Source organism: Salmo trutta, chromosome 24 (assembly GCF_901001165.1).
Source record: "Salmo trutta chromosome 24, fSalTru1.1, whole genome shotgun sequence".
NCBI classification, from domain to species: domain Eukaryota; kingdom Metazoa; phylum Chordata; class Actinopteri; order Salmoniformes; family Salmonidae; genus Salmo; species Salmo trutta.
In genome coordinates, this window is record NC_042980.1 from 33,754,790 (window position 1) to 33,778,898 (window position 24,109).

Genomic DNA, 24,109 nt, shown 5'->3' on the forward strand with positions numbered 1-24,109 from the left:
GTCCTAGGGCTCAGGTCCTCTGAGAGAGAGAAAGAAAGAAAGAGAGAATTTGAGAGAGCATCCTTAAATTCACACAGTACACCGGATAAGACAGGAGAAAAACTCCAGATATAACAGACTGACCCTAGCCCCCCGACACCTAAACTACTGCAGCATAAATACTGGAGGCTGAGACAGGAGGGGTCAGGAGACACAAAGCCCTGACCTCAATCCAATAGACAATTTGTGGGCAGAACTGCAAAAGCGTGTGCGAGGAAGGATGCCTACAAACCTGACTCAGATACACCAGCTCTGTCAGGAGGAATGGGCCAAAATTCCCCCAACTTATTGTGGGAAGCTTGTGGAAGGCTACCCGAAACGTTTGACCCAAATTAAACAATTTAAAGGCAAAGCTACCAAATACTAATTGAGTGTATGTAAACCTCTGACCCACTGGGAATGTGATTAAATAAATAAAAGTTGAAATAAATCATTCTCTCTACTATTATTCTGACATTTCACATTCTTAAAATAAAGTGGTGATCCTAACTGACCTGTAGTAACTTGACAAGGAATGCCCACAAACATTTCGATATTACTTTCCTTTACTTTCAACCCAAACCTAAAGGTGTATTGCCAGGTACAAACTGTACAAATATAGCAGAACTATATAGCCCACTCCACCGGTGGTAGAATCACATTGCACAGAACTCACTCTTAGTGATGACATCATCAAAAGGGAAAGGTCACGGTCAATACCAATAATAACCATGTCATTATTTATATAGTGTCCACACTATAACACTTCTCCCCCCTCAATTTAAATCCCCCCTGTAAGGAAAACATAAGGTTAACAAGTAAACCACATCAGTGTTTTCTTTTCTTTACTACAACACACTGTAGAACGTCTGCCGGTGTTACCGTAAATGTAAACAAAACAACAACAACAACAAAATGATAGTCCTTATTTCTTTTCAACTAGGTCTGCTGCTCCACACAAACCCTAACACCACGAGTCTCTCAGTCTCAACTACAGAGTTAGTCTTTCAGGAGGCTTGTGACTACGCTGTGATCTGCGCAGTACTCCTGGTGTGCTACGAGACACAGGTAAGGCGTGTCCCAGTGGAGCTGGGTCTGAGGGCACAGGAGCGGGTTGGGTGTTTGTGAGAGAATGTCCATCACCCACTGCTGGAACCACTGAATGCCCCTGTTCCTCAGATGCTGTTTCCTGTGGGATTTCAACTTGTACACTACCACCCACAGCTGTTCCGTCTGAAAACATGGTCTTGTGTTTGTCATAGCGCAGGCGGAGATGGTCCTGGTGTCTGCGCATGACTCGCCCATCAGTCAGTTTGACCACAAAGGAGACGGGACCACTCTGACTCAGAATGATACCTGGCAACCAGCGTTGGCTGCTTGTGAAGTTGCGGATGTAGACAGTGTCATTGGGTTTTAACTGTCTCTCCCTTGCGTGGTGGTCATGTCTCTCTTTTTGTTTCTCCTGCTTCCGTTCCACTCGTGCTCTGATGTTCGGACGCAGAAGATCCAGGTGAGCTTTTGGCTTTCTGCCCGTTAACATCACCGCTGGAGCCTGTCCTGTTATTGTTTGTGGCGTGATGCGGTACTGGAACAAGAACCGAGAGAGCTTAGTTGTGATGGTTCCCCCAGTCATCCTTTTGAGCCCCTCTTTCAGTGTCTGCACAGCCCGTTCCGCTAAGCCGTTTGAGGCCGGGTGAAACGGGGCGCTGCGGACATTGCGGATCCCGTTTCTCCGCATGAATTCTTGGAACAAGTCACAGGTAAACGTTGTTGCGTTGTCGGACACCAGAGAGTCCGGCAGACCATGGGTTGAAAACACCTGCCGAAGCTTTTCGATGGTTGTGGTCGCTGTGATGTTGCTCATGATGTGCGCCTCCAACCACTTGGAGTGTGCGTCCACCATGACAAGGAACATGTGACCCATGAAAGGGCCTGCAAAATCTATATGCAGCCTGGACCATGGGCGGTCAGGCCACTCCCACAGATGTAGTGGCGCGGGCGGTGCCATCTTCTGGTTGATCTGGCACTCAGAACATGATTTAACTTTGTCTTCTACCTCCTGATCCATGTTAGGCCACCAGATGTAAGATCTGGCTAAACTTTTCATCCGGGAGGCACCCGGGTGAGCCTCATGGACCTCATCCCTGACTTGTGCACGGCCAGGGGGTGGAACAACCACTCTGGACCCCCAGAGTATGCAGCCATCCTGCACACTCAGCTCAGTTTTGCGCTTTGCATAAGGTCTTAGTCCATCATCCTCTATGACAGGAGGACAACCCTGCATCAGGAATCTTTTCACTTGGGACAGGATAGGATCCCGGTCTGTCCACATTTTGATCTGTTTGGCATTCACAGGTGAGTTTGACAATCTCTCCATTAGGAAAATTGTCTCGGGAGGCACCACAGTTGTGGCAGGCATCTCTGGTAGCGGGAGATTGCTGAGCGCGTCTACATTTGCATTGTCCTTCCCCACTCTATACACTATCGTGTACTGGTAAGCTGACAGTGTCAGGGCCCAGCGCTGTAACCTTGCTGAAGCCATGGGCGGAATGCATCTTGATTCACTAAAAAGGCTCATCAATGGTTTGTGGTCAGTGCATATGGTGAAATGTCGACCGTAGAGGTACTGATGGAAGCGTTTCACAGCAAAGACTATGGCCAGACCTTCCTTGTCTAACTGTGAATAACCCTTCTCAGCACTCGTCAGCGTACGTGATGCGAATCCAATGGGTCTCTCTGACCCGTCCTCCATCTGATGAGAGAGTACTGCCCCGACGCCATAGGGTGAGGCGTCACATGACAGGATGATCTCTTTGTCTTGGTCAAAATGAACCAGAAGTTGTGCTGATTGTAGTAGTGCTTTCACTTCCTTGAAAGCTTTCTCTTGTGCTGGCCCCCACTTCCATTTACAGTCTTTGTGAAGCAACTGATAAAGTGGAGCCAACACTGTTGACAGCTCCGGGAGGAACTGTCATAGTAGTTCACCATGCCCAGGAACGACCTGAGCTCTGACCCATTCTTAAGGTTTGGAGCATCCTTGATTGCCCTGACTTTGTCCTCCACAGGACACAGACCCTGCGCTGTGATCTTGTGACCTAGGTATGTCACACTCTGTGCTTGGAATGTGCACTTGCTACGCTTCAGGCGCAGCCCTGCCTCAGAGAATCTCTTTAACACCTGGTCCAGATGGTGGGGGTGCTCCTCCTTCGTCTCCCCTGTAACCAGGATGTCATCCAGGTACACTGCTACATGAGGGATCCCCTGCAGCAGATTGTCCATTGTCCTCTGGAAAATGGCTGGGCTGGACGTCACTCCGAAAACCAAGCGGTTGTACCTGAACAAGCCTTTGTGCGTGTTCACTGTGACATACTCTTTTGAGTCCTCGTCCAGGAGGAGCTGTTGGTAGGCGTGACTCATGTCAAGCTTTGAGAACGTCTTGCCTCCTGCCAGTGTCGTGAACAAGTCCACCACCCGTGGCAGCGGGTAAGCATCTAGCTTAGAGGCCCTGTTGATGGTGAGTTTGTAGTCCCCACATATACGCACCGTGCATTCACTTTTCAGAACGGGAACGATAGGAGCTGCCCAGCGGGAGAACAGAACGGGAGTAATGACGTTTGCTTCCTGCAGCCGCTCCAACTCATCTTCCACTTTCTTTTTCATGGCGTAAGGCACTATCCTGGCCTTGAAAAACCGAGGCTCGGCCTGAGGATCCACGAACAGCTTAAGTAGAACAGACATAGCTTATCCAAGGGCAATGAGTCAATTCTTTTCTGGTTGTGGGGCTGTGGGGCCATAGGGCTTGAACCCCGCCATGGCTGCATGAAACTATGTTTTTGTTTCATTCTTAGTGTACGTTTGAGTCTGATTCATTGGCCAGAGGAGAGAGTAGGTTTATATCCATTAACATCCACAAAGTAAGGTCTATATGAGGTAGGTCAATTCACATGAAGGTTAGTCATTGATAGGTAAAATCATTATTATAATATTGGTAATCCCTTGGAGTAACCTGTTCAGTTCTAATAACAAACCTGGCTGAGAAGTCATCCAATGAACACAACCACAGACACAGTTCTAAATCAAGGACATGTAATTTCCCTCTATCCAGGACATGCTGTGCAAATCAAACTCCCGTCTAATCTAGAAACCCACTGTACAATTAATTGAACACTGGCCTATGTTATTAACCGCAGATATACAATGAACCGTAAATGTTGTTGAACTATTGTAACACGCTTAATAAGAAAACATGAAGTTTAATCTTGTGAAGGATCAAATGTTTGATTGTTGTCTTTCACAATACTTGGCTCTTGTTGCATGTTAAAAACTAACTGATTTTACGTTGTTTGATTAGCATCTGTCCATAGACTGAGTTGAGTGTTTTGAGTATTGACTCCGCTGGCATTGTTGTCTTCAGGCAGTGTGATCATGAGACTGGGCATTGCTCTCCTGTAGGGGAGAGAAGAGATGGGAGCAGAAGAGAGGAATGGAGAGAAGAGAGAGGAGCACTAGAGAAGTATGAACACACAGTGCATTCGGAAAGTATTCAGACCCCTTGACTTTTCCAAATTTTGTTACGTTACAGCCTTATTCTAAAATAGATACAAGTGTTATTTTTCCTTTTAAATCTACAAACAATATCCCATAATGGCAAGCAAAAAGTTTTTTGCAATTTTTGCAAATGTATTAGAAATAAAAAAATGAAATACCTTATTTACTTAACCTCTTACATCTAGACATTCCGCTAGCGGAACACCTGCTCCAATAGCCAATGATGGGCGTGGCGCGAATTACAAATTCCTCAAAAATACAAAAACTTCAATTTTTCAAACATATGACTATTTTACACCATTTTAAAGACAAGACTCTCCTTTATCTAACCACACTGTCCGATTTCAAAAAGGCTTTACAACGAAAGCAAAACATTAGATTATGTCAGCAGAGTGCCCAGCCAGAAATAATCAGACACCCATTTTTCAAGCTAGCATATAATGTCACATAAATCCAAACCACAGCTAAATGCAGCACTAACCTTTGATGATCTTCATCAGATGACACCCCTAGGACATTATGTTATACAATACATGCATGTTTTGTTCAATCAAGTTCATATTTATATCAAAAACCAGCTTTTTACATTAGCATGTGACATTCAGAACTAGCATACCCCCCGCAAACTTCCGGTGAATTTACTACATTACTCACGATAAACGTTCACAAAAAACATAACAATTATTTTAAGAATTATAGACACAGAACTGCTCTATGCACTCGCTATGTCCGATTTTAAAATAGCTTTTCGGTGAAAGCACATTTTGCAATATTCTAAGTAGATAGCCCGGCATCACAGGGCTAGCTATTTACACACCCACCAAGTTTAGCACTCACCAAAGTCAGATTTACTATAAGAAAAATGTTATTACCTTTGCTGTTCTTCGTCAGAATGCACTCCCAGGACCAGGACTTCTACTTCAATAACAAATGTTGGTTTGGTCCCAAATAATCCATAGTTATATCCAAATAGCGGCGTTTTGTTCGTGCGTTCAAGACACTATCCGAAAGGGTAAATAAGGGTTACGCGCCCGACGTGTTTCGTGACAAAAAAATTCTAAATATTCCACTACCGTACTTCGAAGCATGTCAACCGCTGTTTAAAATACATTTTTATGCCATTTTTCTCGTAAAAAAGCAATAATATTCCGACCGGGAAATCGTTTTTTAGTACAAAGAGATAGAAAATAAAAACATGGTGTCGCCCCGTGCACGAGCCTCAGTCTGATTGCCCTCTGATCGACCACCATCCAAAGGCGCTAAAGTTTTTCAGCCAGTGGCTGGAATTACATCATTCAGCTTTTTCCCGGGTTCTGAGAGCCTATGGGAGCTGTAGGAAGTGTCACGTTACAGCAAAGATCCTAAATGTTCAATAAACAGAGCCAAGAAGCCCAAGGAATGGTCAGAGAGGGTACTTCCTGTTTGGAATCTTCTCAGGTTTTTGCCTGCCATATGAGTTCTGTTATACTCACAGACACCATTCAAACAGTTTTAGAAACTTTAGGGTGTTTTCTATCCAAAGCCAATAATTATATGCATATTCTAGTTTCTGTGCAGGAGTAAAAATCAGATTAAATAGGGTACGTTTTTTATCCGGCCGTGAAAATACTGCCCCCTAGCCATAACAGGATAAGGATTCAGACCCTTTGCTATGCAACTCGAACTTGAGCTCAGGTGCATCCTGCTTCCTTTGATCATCCTTGATGTTTCCTCAATTTGATTGGAGTCCAACTGTGGTAAATTAAATAGATTGGACATGATTTGGCAAGGCTCACACCTATCTATATAAAGGTCCCACAGTTGACAGTGCATGTCAGAGCAAAAACCAAGCCAGGAAGTCGAAGGAATTGTCCACATTGCTCTGAGACAGGATTGTGTTGAGGCGCAGATCTGGGGAAGGGTACCAAAAAATGTCTGCAGCACTGTAGGTTCCTTTGAACACAGTGGCCACCATCATTCTTAAACGGAAGAAGTTTGGAACCACCATGACCATTCCTAAAGCTGGCTGTCGGGTCAAACTGAGCAATGGGCCTCAGGGAGGTGACCAAGACCCTGATGGTTCCTCTGTGGAGATGGAAGAACCTTCAAGAAGGACAACCATCTTTGCAGCCCTCCACCAATCAGGCCTTTACGGTAGTACAGTTGAAGTCAGAAAAAGAAAAGCACAGAAAAAGAAAAAAAATGTATGAAATGAAATGTATGCATTCACTACTGTAAGTCGCTCTGGATAAGAGCGTCTACTAAATGACTAAAATGTAATGTAAATGTAAGTCGGAAGTTTACATACACTTAGGTGGGAGTCATTAAAACTTGTTTTTCAACCACTCCACAAATGTCTTGTAAACAAACTATAGTTTTGGCAAGACGGTTAGGACATATAATTTGTGCATGACACAAGTAATTTTTCCAAAAATTGTTTACAGACAGATTATTTCACGTATTATTCACTGTATCACAATTCCAGTGGGTCAGAAGTTTACATACACTAAGTTGACTGTGCCTTTGAACAACTTGGAAAATTCCAGAAAATGATGTCATGGCCTTAGAACTTCTGATAGGCTAATTGACATCATTTGAGTCAATTGGAGGTGTAACTGCAGATGTAATTCAAGGCCTACCTTCAAACTCATTGCCTCTTTGCTTGACATCATGGGAAACTCAAAAGAAATTAACCAAGACCGTAGAAAACATATTGTAGACCTCCACAAGTTTGGTTCATCCTTGGGAGCAATTTCTAAATGGCTGAAGGTACCACGCTCATCTGTACAAACAATAGCACGCAAGTATAATCACCATGGGACCACGCAGCCGTCATACCGCTCAGGAAGGAGATGCGTTTTGTCTCCTAGATATGAACATACTTTGGTGCGAAAGTGCGAATCAATCCCAGAACAACAGCAAAGGACTTTGTGAAGATGTTGGAGGGAACAGGTACAAGAGTATCTATATCCACAGTAAAACGAATCCTATATCGACATAACCTGAAAAGCCACTCAGCAAGGAAGAAGCCACTGCTCCAAAACCGCCATAAAAAAGCCAGACTACGGTTTGCAACTGCACATGGGGGCAAAGATTTTACTTTTTGAAGAAATGTCTTCTGGTCTTAAGAAACAAAAATAGAACTGTTTGCCCATAATGATCATCATTATGTTTGGAAGATAAAGGGGGACGCTTGCAAGCCGACGAACACCATCCCAACCATGAAGCACGGAGGTGGCAGCATCATGTTGTGGGGGTGCTTTGATGCAGGAGAGACTGGTGCACTTCACAAAATAGATGGCATCATGAGGGTGGAAAATTATGTGGATATATTGAAGCAACATCTCAAGACAGGTCAGGAAGTTAAAGCTTTGTCACAATGGGTCTTCCAAAGCTGAAATAAATCATTCTCTCGACTATTATTCAGATATTTCACATTCTTAAATAAAGTGGGGATCCTGACTGACCTAAGACAGGGAATTTTTACTAGGATTAAATGTTAAGAACTGAAAACTGAGTTTAAATGTATTTGGCTAAGGTGTATGTAAACTTCCAACTTCAACTATATATATACTGGAGAGCCAGTTGTTTGTTAACCTGTTGTGGTATAGGGGGCAGTATTTTCACGGCCGGATAAAAAACGTACCCGATTTAATTTGGTTACTACTCCTGCCCAGAAACTAGGATATGCATATAATTAGTAGATTTGGATAGAAAACACTCTACAGTTTCTAAAACTGTTTGAATAGTGTCTGTGACTATAACAGAACTCATATGACAGGCCAAAACCTGAGAAGATTCCATGCAGGAAGTGCCCTGTCTGACAATTTGTTTTCCTTCTGTTGCATCTCTATCAACATTACAGCATCTGTGCTTCTAAGGCTTCCGTTGGCTCTCTAAAGCCGCCAGAAAGTGGAATGGGGTGTCTGCTGTCTCTGGGCAAAGTATAGGAGCAGAGTTTAAGTGGTCAGCCTGGGGACAGTGAGACTGGAGATGCGCGATCACGAGAACTCGCCATGTTTTTCTTTCAGTCTTTGAATGAATACAACGTTGCCCGGTTGGAATATTATCGCTATTTTACGAGAAAAATAGCATACAAATTGATTTTAAACAGCGTTTGACATGCTTCTAAGTACGGTAATGGAATATTTGTAAAAAATTTGTCACGAAATGCGCTCGCGCGTTACCCTTCGGATAGTGACCTGAACGCACAAACAAAACGGAGGTATTTGGATATAACTATGGATTATTTGGAACCAAAACAACATTTGTTGTTGAAGTAGAAGTCCTGGGAGTGCATTCTGACGAAGAACAGCAAAGGTAATCCAATTTTCTAATAGTAATTCTGAGTTTAGGTGACCCCGAAGTTGGCGGATGTCAAAATAGCTAGCCGTGATGGCCGAGCTATGTACTCAGAATATTGCAAAATGTGCTTTTGCCAAAAAAGCTATTTTAAAATTGGACATAGCGATTGCATAAAGGAGGTCTGTATCTATAATTCTTAAAATAATTGTTATGTATTTTGTCAACGTTTATCATGAGTAATTTAGTAAATTTACCGGAAGTTTTGGGTGGGAATGCTAGTTCTGAACATCACATGCTAATGTAAAAAGCAGTTTTTTGATATAAATATGAACTTGATTGAACAAAACATGCATGTATTGTATAACATAATGTCCTAGGAGTGTCATCTGATGATCATCAAAGGTTAGTGCTGCATTTATCTGTGGTTTGGGTTTATGTGACATATATGCTAGCTTGGAAAATAGCTGCGTGATTATTTGTGTCTATGTACTCTCCTAACATAATCTAATGTTTTGCTTTCGCTGTAAAGCCTTTTTGAAATCGGACAATGTGGTTAGATTAACGAGAGTCTTATCTTTAAAATGGTGTAAAATAGTTGATTGTTTGAGAAAATTGAATTGTGGTATTTTAGTTGGTTTTGTATTTCGCGCCGTGCGATGCCATTGGCTGTTGGCTAGGGGTTCCGCAGGCGGAACGGGGTTCCGCTAGCGGAACGTCTGTCCTCAACAGGTTAATTATCCAAATGAATGAGAGCACAAGATCTTTGACACCAGACCACACACACCTCCTTTAACTCCCATGTCTGAGGGGTCTGAACCACAATATGATGTTTTTGAGGAATTGAAAAATGGTATAATAAATCAGAGCGGCGATGGTCTTGACAGAAGTGTTCGGGTTGTGTACCGAAATAAATTCAGCAATACAGAGATTCGACAGTTTTTTAATTTCACATGGCTGCATCAGAACCTTGATTATGCAGTGTTTTTATGTGATGATATTGGATACTCTGAACAAACTGTTAGACAGGGCAACAGATTTTGCCGAACCTCGTGGTGTCTTACAGCTTGAAATTGGTGGAGATAGCATGCAAAACACTGTATCTCTTGTTTTACCCAATGGCGCAGCAGATCTTGAACAATTTATAGCCCTGCTGGAATGACTTGTTACATCTAATTTATCCATCATAGCTGATAGGACCCTCGAGCTCGTAGTACAAATAGTACGTCAACCCCTAGGTGGAGGGGGTCAGATAAGGAAACTTGATAGTCTCATGCAATCAGAAATCATAAGCAATAAAAGGGCATACCTCATAAACGTTCACAATCCTGGTAATCAGTTATGCTTTGCAGTAGGCCTAGCACATTTACTCAACCTTGGATGTACTGATCTAGAGGCTTTACAAAAGGCTCGGGAGCTTCAAAATACCGTGGGTCTAGGTGTAAAGGATGCTGTGGCTTTCTCTGACATAGTCAAATTTTGAAATTTTCTGAACATCAAGATTGTGGTTTTGTACCACAGTAGAGCTAATGCAGCTCTCTTGAAATTCCAGAACAACCCACAACCTCATCCTCAGATTCTGTACTTTTATGTGCAAAACGGCCATTATTATGCTATTACCAACATCACAGCGTTTTTAGGAGCGCCATATGTGTGTCCATCATGTCATACAGGCTACACCCGAAAGGGGGGGCCCTCTTGTCGTTATAACTGTTCAGTATGTCTGGATGAAACATGTCCGATGCAATCCTTAAACCTAACACCCTGCGCGGATTATCAACGCACATGTCGTTCGGCCTACTGCTACGAAAAACACAAAATTGAAACATGGCATCCCAAGGCATGTAAATCTGTAAGCAGATGTGACATTAACAAGAAATGTCCAAAATGCCATTGCAATTACAAGTTAAAAGACAGCCCTAAACCTCATGTGTGTGGAATCATACATTGCCCAATCTGTAAAGGGCCTTTGAAAAGCAGAGACGCTGAAGTGGTTCAAGAAGTGCCACACGAGTGTTATATTCAGCCCTTGACTGAAGATGAACATTCAGAGAAATATGCGTTTTATGATTTTGAGACTAATCAGCAATCAGGGGTTTATTTGCCTATTTTTGTATCTACCATGACTTTCAAGGGTGAAAAGTGGTCGGCAGAGGGGCCCAATTGAGCACTACTCTTTCTAAAACACTTCAGAAAACCCCAGTACAGAAACTTCGTGTTTATAGCACTCAATTCTAGGGCCTATGACTCCTATTTTCTTTTGAACCCTCTGATACAACAAGGCGTTGCACCCAGTGTCATAGCTCAAGGTAGTAAAATCTTGTGTTTTGTAGACCCCGCCTTCAACCAGAGATACATTGACAGTTTAAGTTTCTTACCCATGAGATTGGCTCAAATGCCTGAGGCCTTGGGTTTTGAAAACTCTGTGAAAGGGGTGGTTTCCTCATTTCTCCACATCTGAGGAGAATCTACATTATATTGGATCTTATCACAGCCCCGAAAGGTACGGGTGTGATCAAATGTCTCCCAAAGAGCGAGAGAGATTCATGACATGGTATGAGACAGTATGTCATAGCACCTTTGATATCCACAAAGAGATGGAGTCATACTGTGACAACGATGTGGTTATACTTCGTCAAGGATGCCTCAGATTCAGAGAAGAAGTAATCAAAGATGCAGACATTGACCCCTGGAGTTGTACAACTATTGCATCAACATGCATGAAAACCTATCGCACACACTTTTTACCTCCAGCATCTATAGCTATTCCATCACCTGACAACTACCGACGCCAATTCAAGTCATACTCTAGTGGGTCCATTCAATGGTTGGGGTACTTGGCCCAGGATAAAAACATTTTTATTCAACATGCTTTCTATAGGGGTGAGAAGGCGTTTGGGCCTTATCACGTAGATGGATACACACAGATTGACGGTGTTGAGTCCGTGTTTGAGTACAACGGTTGTTTCTTCCACGGTTCTAAATCTTGCTTTGTGCCCCAGGCCATGTGTGTCCTAACCCAAAAGACTTTTGGGGAAATGTACCAAGAGTTCCAAGACAAATTGGAATCTTTACAGGCTACTTACCGGTTGAAAGTGAATGTGATTTGGGGGCATGAGTGGACCGCACTCAAAATGTCTGATCCTCATGTTCGAGCTTTCCTTTCCAGCTTTGACACACCAGAACCCTTGGAACCACAATAGGCCTTGTATGGAGGCCATACCAATGATTTCACATTGAGGTATGTAGCGCAACCCGACGAGACAATAGGATATGTAGATTTTACATCCCTTTATCCTCATGTAATGAGTTCCTCATGCTATCCTATGGGGCATCCTGAAATTATTCACCGTGACTTTCACTTACCCCAATACTATTTTGGTCTGATCAAAGCCACTGTCTACCCTCCTAGGGGTTTGTTTCTGCCAGTGTTGCCTTACAAGGGACCTCAAGGAAAACGTTTCTTTCCCCTTTGTCGCACCTGCAGTGTAAACAACAACCAGGAAAAGCCTTGTGATCATTCAGATCAAGAAAGAGCCCTGACAGGTGTATGGGTCACAGTTGAATTCTCTAAGGCTCTAGAGATGTGGCCAAAATCTTTGAAGTGTGGAACTTTTCCAGGAAATCAGACACTCTTTTTAAAGAGTACATCAAGACCTTCTTGAGATGCAAGCAAATGGCTTCAGGCTATCCTGCATTGGTCACCGATCAAGAGAACAAAGACAAGTACATTCAGGACTATCACGACAGAGAAGGCATACATCTTGACCCTGACAGAATATAGGTCAACAAAACCAAAATAAATCTGTTGAAACTGTACTTAAACTCGCTTTGGGGCAAGCTTTCCCAGAGAAACAATATGCTAACAACGTCGATCATTAAAGACCCCAAAGATTTTTTGGAATTAGTTTTTTCGGACGAATACGAAATTTCACATTTTTCATTCTTGAGTCAAGACATTGCCCTGGTGCAATAGAGACGTAACAAGAAGTGGGTGAACTCGAAGATGGTGACCATATCACAGAGTGGTCCTCCTGTGGTCCCAAAAGCTATGCTTTTAGGACTAAAGACAATCACGTGGTGTTGAAAGCCAAAGGCGTGACTCAAAACTATGAAAATGCCCCGCGTGTAAACTTGGAATCAATCACACGCTTGGTCGAGGGGTTCATAAACGACCAGAATAGTGACTTGGAGATTTTGAGCTCGTACAAAAAGATTGTTAGAGATAAAAAGGGTTTCCATCTAAGGAATGTCCCACTTACTAAAAGATTCCAGGTAGTCTATAACAAGAGATTACTTTTACCTGACAGGACCACCTTGCCCTTTGGCTACTGACTTATGTTGCAAACCCTGAGTGTCTGAAAGCTTAAGATAGAATGTCTGCTGAAAAAGGTTTTGACCCCAGGTTGCAACTACCATTTTCAGCCTTAATCGCAGGCCCATCCAATAGCGGTAAAACTTGTTTTGTAAACAAAAAGTATTCTAGAGAATCATGAACATGTATTATCTCAGAAACCTGACAATATTGTGTGGTGTTATTCATAATATCAACCTTTGTATGATGAGCTGTTGAAGAAAATAAAAATCAAGTTTTTTGAAGGAATACCCGCATCCCTGTCTGATGATGAACTTTTACCTCCTCATAAAAGCAATCTTCTGGTTTTAGACGATATGCTATTTGCAGGTAGCGAACATCCTGAAATTGCACAAGCTTTTACCCAATATACTCGTCATAGAAACCTGTCCGTGCTTTAGTTGGTGCAGAATGTGTTTCACCAAGGTAAAAATAGCCGTACCATTAGTTTGAACGCCAATTACATGGTTTTGTTAAAAAGCCTAGAGACAAACTACAAATGAACACTCTAGCTCAGCAGATGTACCCGGGAAGGAAATCCTTCTTCATGGAGAGCTATGAGGACGCTACCAAAGCGCCATACTCTTATTTAATCGTGGATTTAAAATAAAATACTGCAGAACACCTGAGGCTCCAAACCGGCTTGTTCCCATGGGAGTGGCTGGCGGCTTACATTCCTAAAAAGTAACCTATGTCTCTGCGTTTAAAAAGAAACCTGCCGCTCTTGAGAAGCCTAGTTGGGGCTACCGCTAAAGTACAGAAGGCCATCTTGGTTCACTGTTCTTCAGATCTCATATTATCCCTATGTGAGATTGCTTTGAATCTTCTTAAAGGCAGCATTCCACTCACCCTGACCCAATTTAAAAAATGAAAGAGACAAAAGACCGAGATCAAGCTCTTTGCCAATAAAAGGGCCAGTCTTCAAAAGAAAAGACATAGCATACAACAGTCTGGGGTTTTTCTTATAGCTGTGCCCTTCATCACCAGCCTTATTGCTGCCAGACGTGGGGGTTGAACACAGAGTGTGATGGCAAATAAAATGTACTTGGTGCCTCTACAGGAGTTGGATGGACTTAAACAGCAATTACAAGGTCCTGAAAAGAGACAAACAGCGGAAAATGATTTGGATACGGCCATGGAGGATATTTTGAACCGAAAAGGCTTGAACTCTTATGATAAGGTCCAAAAATACACAAACCCCTAACCCATCTGGACAAGAGGAATACCTATGTAAGAATGCTGTGTCTGGGTCTCGACCCTGCCCTGTGCAACTGGGTCCTGGACTTCCTGACGGGCCGCCCCAGGTGGTGAGGGTATGTAACAACATCTCCAACCCGCTGATCCTCAACAGTGGGTCCCCACAAGGGTGCGTTCTCAGCCCTCTCCTGTACTCCCTGTTCACCCACAACTGCGTGGCCAAGCACGCCTCCAACTCAATCATCAAGTTTGCAGACGACACTACAGTGGTAGGCTTGATTACCAACAACGACGAGACGGCCTACAGGGAGGAGGGGAGGGCCCTCGGAGTGTGGTGTCAGGAAAATAACCTCACACTCAATGTCAACAAAACAAAGGAGATGATCGGGGACTTCAGGAAACAGCAGAGGGAGCAGCCCCCTATCTACATTGATGGGACAGTAGTGGAGAGGGTGGAGAGTTTTAAGTTCCTCGACGTACAGATCACGGACAAACTGAAATGGTCCACCCACACAGACAGCATGGTGAAGAAGGCGCAGCAGCGCCTCTTCAACCTCAGATTGTCACCAAAAATACTCACAAACCTTTACAGATGCACAATCGAGAGCATCCTGTCGGGCTGTATTACCGCCTGGTACGGCAGCTGCTCTGCCCATAACCGGAAGGCTCTCCAGAGGGTAGTGAGGTCTGCACAATGCATCACCGGGGGCAAACTACCTGCCCTCCAGGACACCTACACCATCCGATGTCACAGGAAGGCCAAAAAGATCATGAAGGACAACAACCACCCAAGCCACTGCCTGTTCACCCCGCTATCATCCAGAAGGCGAGGTCAGTACAGGTGCATCAAAGCTGGGACCGAGAGATTGAAAAACAGCTATCACTAACATTGAGTGGCTGCTGCCAACATACTGACTCAAATCTCTAGCCACTTTAATAATACAAAATTGGATGTAAAAATGTATCACTTGTCACTTTAAACAATGCCAAATATGTGTCTCTAATATGGTCATAGATTTGGCAGGAGGTTAGGAAGTGCAGCTTAGTTTGCAACTCATTTTGTGGGCAGTGTGCACATAGCCTGTCTTCTCTTGAGAGCCAGGTCTGCCTACAGCGGTCTTTCTCAATAGCAAGGCAATGCTCACTGAGTCTGTACATAGTCAAAGCTTTCATTAAGTTTGGGCCAGTGTGTACTCTCTGTTTAGGGCCAAATATCATTCTAGTTTCTCTGTTTTTTGTTAATTACTTGACCCATTGGAAATAACTATCTTTTTGTTTTCTCATGATTTGATTGGGTCTAATTGTGTTGCTGTCCTGGGTCTCTGTGGGGCATGTTTGTGAACAGAGCCTCAGGACCAGCTTGCTTATGGGACTCTTCTCCAGGTTCATCTCTCTGTAGGTGATGGCTTTGTTATGGAAGGTTTGGGAATCGCTTCCTTTTTTCAACCAGGCAGGTGTGACATAAAAGTCAGCAATAGCAATATAATAAATGCTATTTGAAGATCTTCATCTTTTTGCAATCCCAAATGTCTCAGTGACACAATGAATGGTCGTTTTGTTTAACAAATTCCTTCTTTATATCCACAAAATGTCCATTTATTTGGCGAGTTTGATTCAGAAATTCACCGGTTCCAACTGGCCCAACATGACTACAAAGTATCTGATAAGTTACCTGTAGACTTGGTCCAAACATTTCAAACAATGTTTCTAATCCAACCTCAGGTACCCTAAAATGTAAATACTCGATCAAATTTAAGACGAAATAAACTGTTTCCAATAACGGAGAAAAACAATGAGGAGCACGCTCCTGTTCACGCGCACCATAAGACTAGAGTCCACCTGAGTGACACATGAAAAGAATAGGACTACTTCTTCATTTCTCAAAAGAAAAACATCAAACAATTTCTAAAGACTGTTGACATCTAGTGGAAGCCATAGGAACTGCAGTCTGGGCCCTAATAAATCAGGTTTCCCATAGAAAGTATTGGAAAACACAATGACATCCCCAAAAAAATTCCCTGGATGGATTGTGCTCGGGGTTCGCCTGCAAAATCCGTTCTGTTATACTCACAGACATTACTTTAACCGTTTTTTTTCTATCCAATACTACTGTGAATATGCATATCCTAGCTTCTGGGCCTGAGTAATAGGCAGTTTACTTTGGCACGCTTTTCATCTGGACGTGAAAATACTGCCACCTAGCCCGAAGAAGTTATATGGCCAAAAATACTGGAGAAGTGGTTTACCCATACATCTTAGTTCTGGATAGATAACTCTTGGTGTTGTTGTTTGTTTAGTGTTTTTCAATTTTCCCAGAAATGGTTAGTCTATGGATTCTTCAATTACATTGAACTGATTTCTGATGTGCTGTTCTTTCTTTTTCTTTTGTGTTTTTATGTTTTGTTTTAGTGATTCACCATAGTGAAGCCGTTGGCTCAGGTTTTCTGGGTCTCTATGTTTTTGGTTGGATAGGTTTTTCAATTTCTTTTTTAGGTTTCTGCATTCTTCATCAAACCATTTGTCATCGTTGTTAATTTTCTTTGTTTTTCTGTTTGGAATGTTTAGATTTGATAGGGAAGCTGCGAGGTCAAATATATTGTTTAGGTTTTCTACTGCCAAGTTTACACCTTCGCTATTACAGTGGAACATTTTGTCCCGGAAGTTTTATAAAAGGGATTGAATTTGTTGTTGCCTAATTGTTTTTTGGTAGGTTTCCACAATACTTTCCTTCCATCTATAGCATTTTTATTTTTATTTCTCTCTCTCTCTCTCTCTCTCTCTCTCTCTCTCTCTCTCTCTCTCTCTCTCTCTCTCTCTCTCTCTCGGCAAATCATTATAAATGGAGAGCACTTAACATGACAGCAACTCGCTTCCAAAATATCACCAAGCACCACAAGAACAATAAAAAATCAGGTAAAAGCCAACCCAAACATAACATCTAGAGATTTGCAGACCTCCCGTACTGCATCTCAGGTAACTGTGCATGCTTCAACAATAAGAAGAACACTAAATCAAAATGCAATTCATGGGAGGGTTGCTAGGAAGAAGCCTCTGCTGTCCAAAAAATACCTAACTGCCCGTCTTAACTTTGGCAGAGACCACCTGGACAAACCTGAAGGTTTCTGGAAGTATATTCTCTGGACAGATGAGTCTAAAATTGACCTTGTTGGTCACAATCAACACTGCTATTTTTGGCAAAAACCCAACACTGTCTACCACCAAAGAACCTTATCCCAACAGTTAAGCATGGTGGTGGGAATGTCAAGATCTGAGACTGGTTTTCCTCCTCTGAACCTGGACGACGCCACATCATTAAGGGAACCATGAGATCTGAGGTATACCAGAAGATTCTGGAACAGAACGTAAGGCCATCAGTGAAGAAGCTAAGCTGGGATGAAAAATGGGTCTTCCAACAAGACATCAACCCAAAGCATTCAAGCAAATCTACCAAAGAATGGCTCAGGAGAAAGAAGATTTGTGTTTTGTATTGGCCAAGTCAAAGTCCTGACCTAAATCCAATCGAGATGCTGTGGCAGGACCTGAATCGGGCAGTTCATGCCAGACAACCCTCAACCCTCACTCAATTGGCTGAATTCTGTAAGGAGGAGTGGGCAAATCTCCCTCAAAACAGATGTCATAGACTGATTACTGACTAAAGGAGACATTTACTCCAAGTTATCGCTTATTATGGAGGTGCCACAAGCTGTTGACTGAATGTCACGTCCTGGCCAGTATATAAGGTTAATTGTTTTGTAGTTTGGTCAGGGCGTGGCAGAGGGTATTTGTTTTATGTGGTTCAGGGTGGTGTGTTTTTGTTAAAAGGGTATTTGAGTTAGTAATTCCGGGTGTTGGTTTATGTCTAGGTATTTCTATGTGGAGTCTAGTGAGTGTATGTCTATGTTTGGTTAGTTGGTGTTGGGACTCTCAGTTGAAGGCAGGTGTTGTCTATCTGCCTTTGATTGAGAGTCCCATATAGTAGGGTGTGTTTGTGTTTGGTATTGGTGGGTGATTGTTCTGTGTTGAGCCTTATGCTTTGCCAGACTGTTTTGTTGTTCGTGGTTTCGTTTGTTTGTTATTTTTTGTACGTTCATTTTTTGGAAGTTAATAAATCTCAAAATGAGCATACACGTACCTGCTGCGTTTTGGTCCTCCATCACCGACGACAACCGTGACACTGAAGGGGTTCACATATTTTTGCACACATCAAATGAGTTTCTGTTAAATAAACCATTTTTGTTATATAAACAATGAACACATCATATTTTTGTTTCTGTCATTTACTTGGAATGTCTTTCTAACAAATTGGGGCTTAACCTCTACGGGCTAGGGGGCAGTATTGAGAATTTTGGAAAAAATTTGTGCCCATTTTTAACTGCCTCCTACACCAACTCAGAAGCTAGAATATGCATATTATTGTTCAGGTTTGGATAGAAAACACCCTAAAGTCTCTAAAACTGTTTGAATGGTGTCTATGAGTATAACAGAACTCCTATGGCAGGCAAAAACCTGAGAAGGTTTCATGCAGGAAGTACCCTGTCTGACAAGGTGTTGTTGTTCTTGCTTCTGTTTATTGAAGAGTCAGGATCTTAGCTGTAACGTGACAATTCCTAGGGCTCCAATAGACTCTCAGAACCCGGGAAAAACCTGAACGATGACGAGGCAGCCTCAGGCTGAAACACAGAATCCCCTTTTCCAAGTGGCCCATCAGAGGACAATGGAATTAGGCGCGTGCCCGATTTGACCCCGTGCAGTATTTTCCTTCGGCTGTTTAGCTAATTGCAGATTCCCGGTCGGAATATTATCGCTTTTTTACGAGAATAATGGCATAAACATTTATTTTAAACAGCGGTTGACATGCTTCGAAGTACGGTAATGGAATATTTAGAAATGTTTTGTCACGTTCAGCGCCATGCGCACGACCGTGATTTACCATTCTGATGGTGTCTAGAACGCACGAACAAAACGTCGCTGATGGAACATAACGATGGATTATTTGGGACCAAACCTACATTTGTTATTGAAGTAGAAGTCCTGGGAGTGCATTCTGACGAAGAACAGGAAAGGTAAGACCATTTTTCTTATAGGAAATGTGATTTTGGTGAAGGCTAAACTGGGTGGGTGTCTAAATAGCTAGCCCGTGATGGCTGGGCTATGTACTTAGAATATTGCAAAATGTGCTTCATCCGAAAAGCTATTTTATAATCGGACATATCGAGTGCATAGAGGAGTAATGTATCTATAATTCTTAAAATAATTGTTATGCTTTTTGTGAACGTTTATCGTGAGTAATTTAGTAAATTGTTAGTAAATTCCCCGGAAGTTTGCGGGGGGTATGCTTTTTTTGAACGTCACATGCTAATGTAAAAAGCTGGTTTTTGATATAAATATGAACTTGATTGAACAGACATGCATGTATTGTATAACATAATGTCCTAGGTGTGTCATCTGATGAAGATCATAAAAGGTTAGTGCTGCATTTAGCTGTGGTTTGGGTTTTTGTGACATTATATGCTAGCTTGAAAAATGGGTGTCTGATTATTTCTGGCTGGGTACTCTGCTGACATAATCTAATGTTTTGCTTTCGTTGTAAAGCCTTTTTGAAATCGGACAGTGTGGTTAGATTAACGAGAGTCTTGTCTTTAAATAGCTGTAAAATAGTCATATGTTTGAGAAATTGAAGTAATAGCATTTCAAACGTTTTAAAAATCGCGCCACAGGATTCAACTGGCTGTTACGTAGGTGGGACGAATTCGTCCCGCCGGTCCCATAGAGGTTAAAGAAGGATTTTATATATTTATTTTGATATTTTATAGCAAAATAATGACCAGTCCTGTAGGGTTCACATATTTTCAAGCAGCATTGTATATGAGGTTATGAGAAATATGATGTAGCATGGATAACAAAGTTGAGCCAGATGCTCACTTATCTTTCACTGCATGTGTTAGACATGTGGCCTAATTCCCCACTCTACAGGACGGTATAACCACTAACTAAGATTGTCGTGATACACTCTTCTCTTCATACGTACACTTCTTATTACCTACATACAAACTGAGGCAGCAGACTGAAAATTAATATTTGTGTCATTCTCAAAAAATACGACTGTAGTATTATCTCTTTGCTTTCTGCAGGAAAGTGTTTGCATTAGAGCCATGATGGTTGCTAGGGCAACATGATTGCATGTAATTGTAAATACAGATTGTTTCTTATATTAACTGTTTCCCCTCTCTCCTCACAGAGACCTCTGCTGCCTGTTGGGTTCTACTCGCTGTCATTCTATGTCTGTTGCTGCTGCACTCGTATGGTATCGGTGCAATTGTAAAAAAGTATTTCACCTTTATTTAACCAGGTAGGCAAGTTGAGAACAAGTTCTCATTTACAATTGCGACCTGGCCAAGATAAAGCAAAGCAGTTCGACACATATAACAACACAGAGTTAGTTACACATGGAGTAAAACAAACACAGTCAATAATACAGTAGAAAAATAAGTCTATATACAATGTGAGCAAATGAGGTGAGATAAGGGAGGTAAAGGCAAAAAAGGCCATGGTGGCAAAGTAAATACAATATACAGTGAGGGAAAAAAGTATTTGATTCCCTGCTGATTTTGTACGTTTGCCCACTGACAAAGAAATGATCAGTCAATCAATTTATAACATTTTTGACATGTGTTTTTCTGATTCTTTTTGTTGTTATTCTGTCACTCACTGTTCAAATAAACATATCATTAAAATGATAGACTGATCATTTCTTTGTCAGTGGGCAAACGTACAAAATCATCAGGGGATCAAATACTTTTTTCCCTCACTGTAGCAAGTAAAACACTGGAACGGAAGATTTGTAGTGGAAGAAAGTGCAAAGTAGAAGTAGAAATAATGGGGTGCAAAGGAGCAAAATAAATACATACAGTAGGGGAAGGGGTAGTTGTTTGGACTAAATTATAGATGGGCTATGTACAGGTGCAGTGATCTGTGAGCTGCTCTGACAGCTGGTGCTTAAAGCTAGGGAGGAAGATAAGTGTTTCCAGTTTCAGAGTTTTTTGTAGTTTGTTCCAGTCATTGGCAGCAGAGAACTGGAAGGAGAGACGGCCAAAGGAGGAATTGGCTTTGGGGGTGACCAGAGAGATATACCTGCTGGAGCGCGTGCTACAGGTTGGTGCTGCTATGGTGACCAGTGAGCTGAGATATGGGGGGACTGTACCTAGCAGGGTCTTGTAGGTGACCTGGAGCCAGTGGGTTTGGCGACGAGTATGAAGCGAGGGCCAGCCAACGAGAGCGTACAGGTCGCAGTGGTGGGTAGTATATGGGGCTTTGGTGACAAAACGGATGGCACTGTGATAGACTACATCCAGTTTATTGAGTAGGGTATTGGAGGCCATTTTGTAAATGACATCGCCGAAGTCGAGGATCGGTAGGATGGTCAGTTTTACGAGGGTATGTTTGGCAGCATGAGTGAAGGATGCTTTGTTGCGAAATAGGAAGACAATTCTAGATTTAACTTTGGATTGGAGATGTTTGATGTGAGTCTGGAAGGAGAGTTTACAGTCTAACCAGACACCTAGGTATTTGTAGTTGTCCACATATTCTAAGTCAGAACCGTCCAGAGTAATGATGCTGGACGGGCGGGCAGGTGCGGGCAGCGATCGGTTGAAGAGCATGCATTTAGTTTTACTTGAATTTAAGAGCAGTTGGAGGCCACGGAAGGAGAGTTGTATGGCATTGAAGCTCGTCTGGAGGGTTGTTAACACTGTCATGACGTTGCCCTCTTTGGACACTGCGAGCACCATTCCCCTACCTCTGCACCATTTCCCTCTGTCTCCTTCACCCAGGGTGCTGTGGTCAGAAGAGGTTGTAAATTCCTATGAGGAGATCATCTCCTCATGGCCACACTAGAGAGAGAGAGAGTGTTTTCATAGAGAGACAAAGGAATTTCTTCCACCTCACGGAACTGGAGAACCGAATGACATTTATGTTCTGTAGAAGGTATAAAAGATCAGTGAAGAATCCAGCTACGAACTGGTCCATTTGGTACAATTTTGTGAAGGTCATGAGAGACAATACAGCCACATTACCATAATCATGTTTATACAATAGCCTCAGCTATGAGACTTACATCTAAATGGTTGTGTAAAATGAATGAATAAGGATGAAGCTATTTGTGAGATGATGGGATGCTATGTAATGATGTTAATGTGAGAGAGATGTATTTCTGTTTTAGTCCTTGGCACGCCCCCACGGACACAGACAGGACCTGGCGTCATGAGACAGCCTTTTTCTATGTCCCGAATAAAACCCCCACCTAGGTTTTCTATCACCAGACCAAGCTTACCTCAATTACGAGATGGCTAAAGGTTGGAGACCAACTTACCTCGATAACGAGATGGCCAAGTTTTGAGAGGAGACCAAGCTTTCCTCTTGCTGAACTTTTAACCATACCATGTGGTACTGGTCTGCAGCTAGGAATTCGGTATCATTGAACACGAAGACCGACAACCGCCGAAACAGCTATTCTATAACGACATGAATGAATGTTACTCTGAACTATCCATTCTAACCACGACAGAGAGAGAGAGAGGGCGGACAGACTCTCCAACAGAAACAAACTTTTCAACAGAGATCCGTACGACACACTGAGCGTAAATATATATATTGATTGCAATTGTCCCCGAATGAGTGAGCGTTCATGTGCAAAGGATTAGCATTTCAATTGTTATAATTATCAACTCTGTAGTGCCTTCTCAGTTGACCCCCCCACTCCCCTTTTGTCTAACAAGTTGCCATGCCGGTTTAGCCCACTAGGGCACATTCCCCTATGATTTCCTTGTAGCCATATCTACTGTTAGTTATGCATTTCTGTGAATTACTTAGTTAGTAAATAAATGATTTTAAGACAATTGATGTATGGATGACTCATAGTGAAGACTGGGTTCGTGCAGATAACCAACAATTTACGACGTTTGGAATGAGACTGACGTGAGGTAAATAAGTCATTAATTCAAAGACTAATTGATCAGATATTAAAATATCTGAAAGTTAATTAGGAAAATTATAACTTTAATCTGAATATTTTCCTTGGTGCCCCGACTTCCTAGTTAATTACAGTTACATGATTAATCAGGTTAATTTCGTAATAATAATTGCAGAGTTATTTGATAAATATGTCTTCAGTTTTAATGATGCCAAAGACACGACAACACAGTGTCCAAAGAAGGGCCAGAAGTATACAGAATGGTGTCGTCTGCGTAGAGGTGGATCAGAGACTCACCAGCAGCAAAAGCGACATCATTGATGTATACAGAGAAGAGTTGGCCCAAGAATTGACCCCTGTGGCACCCCCATAGACTGCCAGAGGCCCGGACAACAGGCCATCCGATTTGACACATTGAACTCTATCAGAGAAGAAGTTGGAGAACCAGGCGAGGCAATCATTTGAGAAACCAAGGCTACTGAGTCTGCCGATGAGGATGTGGTGATTGACAGAGTCGAAAGCCTTGGTCAGGTCAATGAATACGGCAGCACAGTATTGTTACAGAATTTAGCTTTGTGAAAAAAATTAATTGGCATGATGTGAAAAAAATTAATTGGCATGATCATATTAATTTGGTACAAGTTCATATTATATTTTGGGGGGGACTATATCCCAGGAATTCAATCATGGCCAATCACCATTTAAAAAAATGTAAAGAATTGCTATTTTTATCATATTTTTAT

At 42.3% G+C, this 24,109-nt stretch overlaps 3 protein-coding genes across 3 annotated transcripts in view; all 3 read right to left on the reverse strand.

Moving 5' to 3' along the window:
* Positions 1 to 2: 2 nt before the first annotated feature.
* Positions 3 to 24,109, reverse strand: part of LOC115161170 (uncharacterized) — a 33,580-nt gene continuing 9,473 nt past the window's right edge. The window contains exon 6 of the mRNA XM_029711952.1: positions 3 to 19. The gene's annotated coding sequence lies outside the window, so the exon portion shown is untranslated. The remainder of the gene's footprint in view (positions 20 to 24,109) is intronic.
* On the reverse strand, positions 1,409 to 2,786 carry LOC115161151 (uncharacterized protein K02A2.6-like; the record flags this gene model as incomplete). Its single annotated transcript, XM_029711920.1, has 1 exon — positions 1,409 to 2,786. A coding segment is annotated over exon 1 (1,362 nt), but the record flags the coding sequence as incomplete, so codon positions are not given.
* On the reverse strand, positions 2,837 to 3,685 carry LOC115161166 (uncharacterized protein K02A2.6-like). The gene has a single exon (XM_029711943.1). The coding sequence runs from the start codon at positions 3,676 to 3,678 to the stop codon at positions 2,881 to 2,883; it is 798 nt and encodes a 265-aa protein (XP_029567803.1). The 5' UTR covers positions 3,679 to 3,685; the 3' UTR covers positions 2,837 to 2,880.

What these genes read in the sequence shown, in the direction of transcription:
- LOC115161166 (XM_029711943.1), bottom strand. Translation starts at nt 3,678, where the DNA reads ATGAAAAAGAAAGTGGAAGATGAGTTGGAGCGGCTGCAGGAAGCAAAC.